The 9,846-nt window shown below is 24.8% G+C and overlaps 1 protein-coding gene across 1 annotated transcript; it reads left to right on the top strand.

Moving 5' to 3' along the window:
- The first annotated feature begins 4,119 nt into the window (after nucleotides 1-4,119).
- LOC126894887 (UDP-glucosyltransferase 2-like) lies at nucleotides 4,120-9,806 on the top strand. Its single transcript, XM_050666196.1, has 6 exons — nucleotides 4,120-4,351; nucleotides 6,501-6,893; nucleotides 7,040-7,471; nucleotides 8,028-8,247; nucleotides 8,320-8,539; nucleotides 8,846-9,806. Exons 2-6 carry the CDS (start codon nucleotides 6,501-6,503, stop codon nucleotides 9,132-9,134), a joined length of 1,554 nt encoding a protein of 517 aa, XP_050522153.1. The 5' UTR covers nucleotides 4,120-4,351; the 3' UTR covers nucleotides 9,135-9,806.
- The last annotated feature ends 40 nt before the right edge of the window (nucleotides 9,807-9,846 follow it).

Genomic DNA, 9,846 nt, shown 5'->3' with positions numbered 1-9,846 from the left:
ATGGTAAAATTAATACCTTCTCAGCTTCGCATCGAAGCTAAAAAAAAAAAAAAACACATCATAGTAAAAAAATACCTTCTCCGCTTCGCATCGAAGCTAAAAAATAATTGAAATTTTCAAGACGCCAGTAAAAGTTTTACAAAAGTTTGAAAAACAAATTCTAGATAAACAAGATAATAATTTTATTAACATCTAGTTACCCAATTCTGGGTATAGATTTATAAAAATAGATTAGAGTACAAAATAAATTTTATTTAAATTTTTTATTTATTTTAGGTAACCTTAAGATTCGTATTTTTATGTCAGATGAAGATAATCAAAGTATAACTGAATCAATACCATTCCCATATCAGCAGGAATTATTAAAATAATGTCTTGTACTATATTTGTGCAGAATACAGAGTTATTTAAAATAAAATAAGCAAAAATTTAATTGAAAAAATATATTTTTATCTTTATCCACTGTTTAGTAAGTTAAATTGTTAAACAATTAAACATGTTAAAGTTGTTGTTGTCGTGTAGGTATGTTATTATCAACAACAATACGAAAAAAACAACAATAGATAATCAATATTGACGTTATCAGTTATCAGTTAATATAAAAACAAACAAGGCAAGCCGACAGTATAATTACAACCACGAATTTGTAACTAGCATTCCAAAGATGGGCTCAGCAACAAGTTCGAAACATTAGTCCAAAACTGAAGACATGGATACATATGTAAACATTTTAAAAAATTAGATACATTTTTAGGATAACTTTCATAAATATATATTTGTTATAAACTACTAGATAGTATAAATACCCCCTCAGTATTTAATTTGTTTTGTCACTATATTTGATATTTTTTGAAAACTAAAAATAACTTCATTAAAAATCAATTTTTACTATAAATATAATAATTATAATTTTTTTTTGCTTGGATGCGAAGCTGAGAAGGTATTAATTTTACCATAATGTGTTATTTTTTATGTCTGTAGCCACTTTTTCTCAGCTCTTACTGAATCGATTTCTTTCAACCATTCGTCAAAATATCACAAATCGTATCTAGTTGAAGACATTAACCTTAAAAATTTTAAAATAATTTTAATTAATACAGTTTTTTCAGGGAAATAGAATACACAAAATAATTTTTTACTACCGTTTGATAGTTTTGATCCTATTTCACATATGCATGCTTCTAATTTTAAACATATCATAAAATGATATTTTATTTAAACAATTTATGTACAATAAAAGAGATGGACGGTGTGGCCGGAGTCGGTAACGCGGCAGTGCTTGACGAGCACTAAGTCACGGATGGCTACATTTGCCGAACGAGAGATCAGTTTGATAATTGAAGTCGCCATCCATTTCTCCAGCGATGGACTAACCAACTGTCCCGGAGTATCAAGTAGAAACTTCCTCCTTTGAGGGAGGCAGCTATGGCCTTTAAAGGGCTTATAAAGCGTTAAAAAAAAAAAAAAATTTACAATAAAAGAGTATAAAAAAATATAAGATATTTCGTTTAGTTTCAATTGGACGAAATATGTGATAAGGCACAATGGAGCTTAAAATTTGTAGCAATGGAAAAGTCTTTGTGGATAATATTTTAGTTAATATATTTTATAACATCAAATTTTTTAATTTATTATTGTTATATTTTATACTTTTTTAAACAAATATTACATAAATTATTAAAAAAATTATATATTTTAAATTTTCGTATTCCCATTCTAAAAATTTTGTTATAGTTCTGTTATTAATTTTACGTGTTACTACAAAAATATTCCCAAAATTATTTTTACCATATAATATTTATGTCACTATAAATAATTTTAGCTTCGATGCGAAGCTGAGAAGGCATTAATTTTACTATGATGTGTTTTTTTTTTATTTATTTAGTTTTTTTTTGTGTCTGTTACCACTTTATCTTAGCTCTCACCGAACCTATTTCTTTCAACGATATGTCAAAGATCACAAATCGTATCTAGTCGAAGACATTACCCTCAAAAATTGAAAAAAATTTCCCTCGTTCCCCGTAAATGGGGGAAATCTCCAAAAAAATTACAAATTTAAAATTCGCTAATTTTCGACATTTTTTCAATTTTTTTTTACTTAAAACTGTCATAACTTTTTCAAAAATGAACAAATTAATATAATTATTTTTTATACATGTTTTTACCTACCATTTGGTATATTTTTTTTTTATATCTAACCTTTTACCTGCCCACAGGGAGGGATTCAAAATGACTTTTTCACAAAAAATTAACTTTTTCAACTTAACTTTAGAAAATATTCCGGAAATACTGACATTTTTATATATATCTTAAATTAATGAAAATGTAATATACTTTATTATGGAAAAAAAATTCGGACTTTGTCTTCACGGTGAAAATGGCTACCAAATGCTATTTTTGTGTGAAAATTCTCGATTTTATATTTTACATTCTTAACTTTATAATGCTATAACTTATTGAAAAGTGTATGGATCAACACAATTTTTTTTATGAGAAATAATATTTTTAATAATCCCTTTTTCATTCGACGTACATTATCTTAATCAGGATATTAATAAGGACCTAGCAGATCATGTAGCTTTTGGAATAATACACCAATTTTTTAAAATTAAACACTATCTAAAGATTTGCATCGAAGTGTTTTTTTTTTTTGATAGTGATTTTAATCACTGTCAGATATCATTATACTTTTTTTTCTAATCTTATGGAAAGATTTATTAAATTATTAAATTTATTAAATATTTTGTCTAGGCTGGACAAGTTAATAATTTTTCTAACTTGTGTAAAGTGTATACTAACTTGTAGTAAGTTAGATATAAAAAAAGTCAAGTTTAGTTATAAGTTATTAAATTTAATAATCAACTTAATAAAATTACGAGTTACTTTAAAATTTAATAACATTTAATATAAATAAATTAAGCTAGTACAAATTTTTGTAGTTCCTATAAAATATTTTTTTTAAAGGAAATATAGAATACTACTATTTACTTTCAAAATTACAAGGAAACATTTTATATTATCACTAAAAATACTTAAATACCACACTATTCTGTTATTGCTTTTTAAAACATTGACAGCTATCCAATACTTCCACAGTATACTATTTATATGTTTTTTTCATTATTTTGAATTTTTCGGACAAAAAATTGTTTTATTTAGTACAATTACTAAAAATTAATTTAACTTATTAAAGTATAATACAAAGCGACTTATTAGGAAATAGCTTCTCGATGAATGGAATACGTTAGTGATAAAAAACTAACTAGTTAAAAAGTTAAACTTCTATCTTTTTAATGCGTTAGTGCCCAGATTTGGGTAGTAGTAGTCATATTTAGGAGTTACTTAAAACATTTCTAAGTATTGTTTTTCTCATTTTCAGATTACATTATTTTTAAAACTGCTAAGTTTGAGGAAAATTAAATTTATTCAAAATAAAATAATGTATTTCACTTGTGACGTATCTAGAGGAGTTTATTAAAAGATAGTTTTTTTTAATGTACATCAAAGATAGACTGCTCATGGAAGCAAAGTGACAATTATGTCTATATAGTAAGGAGGGCTGCTATGATTAACGTATTCCGGTTTGTAAAACTGATTTTAAACTTTTTTTTGTTCATCATTCCTTTTCATTGAGCGATATAAATCATTTTTGAATCGAACTGTGTCGTCACAATTATTATGCCTTCTCTACCGTTGGCCTGTCAGTCCGATTCTGGTTTATGTAAATCCATTAAGTTATAATTAATTAAAATCAAATTATTTGTATTATTTAAATCAATAGCTTTGACATAATATTCTACACAAGATCATTCAATCAGTAGGAATTGAATTTCAAACAAAAATGACTGTCAATTATTAAGTGTTATTTGGACAAAGAACATTTTTGATATTCAGTAAAGTTTGGTGTTATTTAAAATTAACAAAAAAAAATCGATAGCTTTAAACGTTTGCAGATTATATTTAATTTTAAATTAAGTTTAAATAGACATATATTCATGTTTTGCGGGAACAAAGATCATAAAAACGTACCTCTCACAATTAACGAATACAGATCAGTGGAAGTGGCAGTAAATAACCCATACCATTTTTTATAACCAGTCGTTCAGTTGTCTCCACTTGTAAAAAGTGAATGGTAATAATTGAGTTATGTCGTGCTTCAATATTTTATAAGCATAGTTCATATTTTAAATATTTTTGCATTCATAAAATTATTTTTAAGCAATTCATACACAATCATGTGTATTAGATTTTTATTATTGATAAATAAATTTTTTATTATTGAAAATGTTAAAAAATAACTAATTAACGAATTAATTTTTATCTTTCGTTAGAGAAATCGATTTTAAAAAATGTGAGTATACTTTCAGTATTTAACAAAATTTCTTTTAAAGTTATTAAAAAGAAATTTGTATTATTTATACATGTTATGATAAATACATTGTGAAAATATACTTCATAAAAATGTCTAAATTATAGTTATAAAATACCCGTTCACATTGAACTGTGCACAAGGATCATAAGTAACGAAAAATTGGTTTGATACAAATTGAATCATTAAATACTATACAAACGATTTAGAAAAAATTAAATTATTTACTCTGATACAAGCTGAAGTTATAGTTAACTGAAGCCCATTATATTGATATGCATATGTTAATATTTAGGACAAAAAGTATTGTTGTTATAATAACATCTATAGCTACGTGTATTATTAAAATAAATTAATTCGTCATTGTAACATGCGTTTACAAAAACGTAATAGTAACTAAATCACTAATTGTAATAAAGAGATCAATCAGTTTTTAACAGTTAAACTTGAATTGTGTCAATTTATAGTGTGTTATAAACGTTTGATAGATATAAATAAAAATATAAATCATAAACAATAACCATATAGATTATCTTTGATAAATGGAAATATATAAATATCATTATTAAAAATTTGAATAATTCAATTGTGTTTCGTTTTTACAATTTATAAGTAAATGAGCTCATTCCCAAAATAGTGCTTTTAAAAAGCTAACGAACTTAAAACTTTCTAAATAGTTCTTACAACCCTTTATTTTTTTTGTACTAGCCCATTATTTGATACACCTGTAAAACTACTTCAGATGTGTTTCATACAATTAAAATAACATTTAAATTTAAATTTTAATTTATTGTGTCAATATAATTTTATTTAGAAGTTTAATGTAATCTGACACAAAAGAAAATAATTGCATAGAAAATACTTTGTTTTCCTTTTATAAATTCTTAATATTTATACTTAATATAGTTTTTTTTAATTTATTATATTTTTTTTTCAATTAAGTAAAATAAATTAGTACATTATAAAATAATTAATAGTTCCAAATACTGTCCTAAAATCTACTGCCTAAGATCAAAATAGTTATGAGTTGTAAAATGAAGCACTTTAAAAATTTATTTTACTATTAACTGGTTTATTATCAATTTCCGATAACCGAAATAAATAACCAGTTTTATGAAATTAATGCTTATTTTCTTTTTTTGCTTTTCTAAACAACTATAATTGACAACCGCCTTTTTAAAATCAGTAACCTTTTACCAATGCCGGTTACCATTTTAAAAGTGAAATTCGGTTTTACCCTAATCGATTAACCCTTTTTGTGTAACGGTTTCATGCCGTGAAAAATTGAAAGCAAAAACATCTCCTTTTTAATGCGATAACAAATTAATTTATTAAAGTTCTATCATGTTTTTAATCTGTTAATTTGTTGATTTGCTTTTAGTTTGTTTTACAGTTAAGTAATAAAAATTCTGTACAATAATAATAATGCATATAAAATTTAAAAAAAAATTATAAAATTAAACTTGAAGAAAATTTTTTTTTTTACAACCGTTAGGTTAGTATATCCTGGGGAAATTTAAGTGCAGTGGTTTCCCGTTTCCTTCTGCACTGGGAACATGGTGCTTTTTTGCCACCGTAGAAGCGCAAGCATGGTCACCCATCCGTTCACCTACGGCGGTAGGCGCGGCTTAACACTAGAGAAAATTATTATTAATAAAAATTTCCCCTCTTAATATGCAATGGTGGTCAAATGGGAAGCGATTGGCAGGGGTAAATATCTTATTGACATACCCTAATAGACAATTTTGTATAATTTTTATATTTTATATTTTGAAAAATTAATAAGAATCTATTAGTTCGCAATTATATCTTGATATAGTTAATATAAATAAAAAAAATTTTGAAATATAAGATTTCAATGCCCACGGAAATTTATTACCTTAAATGTTTCTTATCCTCTTCTATGGCAAAATGATTTGACCACCACTACTGATATGTATAGAGTGGAAGTTTATAGTTAAGTTTTAGTAATGTATAAATATTTATACATTATTATTGAATTTAAGAAAAAAAATGTTTTTTATACAAAATAGGTTTGTAATGTAACCATAATAATGATTTTTGAAAATTTACCAAAACGATTACTTTAAATACTATTATTTAAAGGAAAAAATATTATTTTTTTTAATAGATGATGAAAGTATTTTTCATATTTTTTATTTTCATTGCGTCCCTGGGCATTATTAGTGGAGCCAATATTCTTGGCGTATTCCCAGTCAATGGTATGAGTCATTGGATAGTGTATGAAAGTATATTGAAAACTTTAGCCGCACGAGGACATAATATAACTGTTATTACTTCATTTCCTCAAAAATCCCCAGTACCAAATTATATAGATATCGATGTGTCTAATATATTACCACATGATGTAAATTCAATGAACATGGATTTAGTTCAAAATGTAATATCTAATGTACATTTAAATCAAAAATTTATTGCACAACACCAGTTGGAACTTTGTCAAGGGCTGATAAAAAATCCACATGTGCAAGATCTTCTACAAAGTGATATCAAGTTCGATGCGGTATATTTATACTTAAAACTATTATTTAATTTTAAAAATTATTTTGTTTACAATTAATTACAATCAACTTTATTTTTAACTATATTTCATTTTTTTTAAACTATATTTTTAATGGACTTTAAGTCTTGCCTATATATTTTTTTAAGGTATTTACTGAAATTTTTGGTGCAGACTGTGATGTTGGTTTTGCATATCATTTCAAAGCGCCTTTGCTATCAGTTATGTCAAGTTATCCTCTACCTTGGAGTTATAATCGAATTGGAGGACCCGATAATCCATCTTACATACCAACTATTGTAACCAAGGCAGTTGGGAAAATGAACTTTAAACAACGAGTCATTAATACAATTTATTATATTTATTTTAAAATAGCGTGGAAGATTTTTAGTGAATGGCCAGCTGATAAATTTTTAAAAGAAATATTTGGTCACAATACTCCATATATTAATGATATAATTTACAACACTTCAATGATTTTTACAAATAGCCATTTTTCATTTGATGGAGCACGACCTTTAGTACCTAATATGGTGGAAATTGGTGGTATACATATTCAACCACCAAAAAAAATACCTAGAGTAATTTTTTTAGCTATTATTACTATTTATTTTAAATAATTATCAATGAAATCCTACCAACAAAAACTGAGTATTAATTAAATTATTTTTGTTAACTTTATCGCCTTAAAATTGTTTATTAAGAAGGANAAATAATTATCAATGAAATCCTACCAACAAAAACTGAGTATTAATTAAATTATTTTTGTTAACTTTATCGCCTTAAAATTGTTTATTAAGAAGGAATGACTCATCGAATTTTTTTAATTCGTTTATGTAAAACCATTTAAATTATTTCTTCGTAAAAATATGTAAATCAAAAACTTGTTTTCCTAAATTCAGTTGTGGATGTAATTTTATATATGTATAAATAAATAATTAAAATATAAATAAATCTATAATTTGAATTGTATTAGATAAATTAAGTTTGGTAATGGGATACCAAAAAAAATGTCTTAAAAAAAATACAACTTTTCAATAACTTGAAAATCAGAAAATTAGACTTATTATGTCCAATTTTGTAAATTTAAAAATTATGATAATTATTTATTAATAATTGAAATATTAATTTCAATAGAATATTTTAAAATTTATTGAAGAGTCACCAAACGGAGTTATGATTTTTACATTTGGTTCTATGGTTCGCGTGTCAACAATATCAAAGCACATACTTCAAATATTTAAAGACGTTTTTTCAAAATTGCCTATTAGAGTTTTATGGAAATACGAAAAAGAAATGCCAGATAAACCTGATAATGTGTTTATTAGTCCTTGGTTGCCACAAAGAGATATTCTAAGTAAGCCTAGAATTTTAAAGTGTATCAAATTTAAAAAATGTTAATGTTTTTTTAAATTATTATAAATTTTAGGTCACTCTAAAGTCCGCATATTTATGACACATGGAGGTCTAATTGGTACTATTGAAGCTATTCATTCAGGTGTACCAGTTATTGGGATTCCTCTATTTTTTGATCAGCTAGGAAATATACTAAAACTTGTCAATCAAGGTTCTGGTATCTTACTTGATTATGAATCTATTACAAAAGATTCACTTTATAATGCCATTATGACTATGATTAATAATAACAGGTGGGGAATGTTATATTTTTTTTTATTTGTGTTCGTGAACATTATTATTATTATAAAAATTAACACAGGGGATCAACAAAATAGATTAAAATATTTACTTAAAGAAAATACAACTATGAAGAAAATAGAACAAAAACTAACAACATATATTCCCTAAAAATTAAACCCAAAAACGTGACTAATTATTATTATACATTATATATACAATACACTATATATATTTCAATTGACTGGTTTTTGAGTGGACAAAAAAAAATGATACATAGGTACTATAAAAAAAATTTTTATTTTGAAATTTTGTTTCAGCTATTTTATGAATGCACAAAAATTATCCCAAAGGTATAAAGATAGACCACTCAATCCAACGGAAACTGTAATTTACTGGACTGAATATATAATTAAACACAAAGGTGCCAGACACTTACAAACAGCGGCAATCGACATGCCTTGGTGGAAATACTTTTTGATCGACACTATTAGTTTTATTGTACTTTTTGTGTGTTTAGTACTTTATTTAATTTATGTTGTTCTCAAATCAATGTATCGATTTTTTACTAAAAAAGTAATACTAAAAAATAAAATAAATCAAAACTAATTAAATCCAAATTTATAATAAAATTATTATATGAGTGTGATCTTTTGGTAAATGTTAGTCGGCAACTTTATAATGAGGGCATTGAAAATTCACACTAAGATAGATAATAATAGGCTAACTTTAAAAAAAAAAATTGCACATCGATAAAAACTGATCAAAGAACTAAAATTAATGTGACAAATATAAATATAGTTAACATGAATATTTCAGATATGTCTCTAAAATTATGAATATACGTAAATATTGAAATAATAGATAATTATAAATTTTAAATTAATTTTCTAAAAGCAAAAATATTAATGAATTTTGAATTTGGATTTAATCAGTGGTTTAAATCCAAAAGCTAATAAGTAACAAAATGCTGTTTTGGGATTATTATAGATACTTTTAAAAAAGGTTTTACTTCTCATCCATCATAAAATATTATGTTAATTTAAACGATGGTGGGAGAGTATATTTTTGTACTTAAAAAACGTTTATTTCCATTCTAGACTCACTTTATATTTTAAATTTGTGTCTCCTGAAAAATTGTTAAAATTAACTTATCAGCTTTTGGAAAAATGCTACACAATTTATTATCATTTACAATTTCTAGTAGCCTTCAAAAAGAAGCTAATTTTTAATAATATACGTTTTTTTAATCCAATTTTAAATAAATTATTTTTAATATTTTTTTGGGTGTTGTTTTATACTTAGCTTATAATTTTCAAAG

This window comes from Daktulosphaira vitifoliae, unplaced genomic scaffold (assembly GCF_025091365.1).
Source record: "Daktulosphaira vitifoliae isolate Bord-2020 unplaced genomic scaffold, ASM2509136v1 Scaffold_1, whole genome shotgun sequence".
NCBI lineage: Eukaryota > Metazoa > Arthropoda > Insecta > Hemiptera > Phylloxeridae > Daktulosphaira > Daktulosphaira vitifoliae.
Note: the sequence above shows the minus strand (reverse complement) of the source record. Positions and strands in the feature narration are given on the sequence as shown.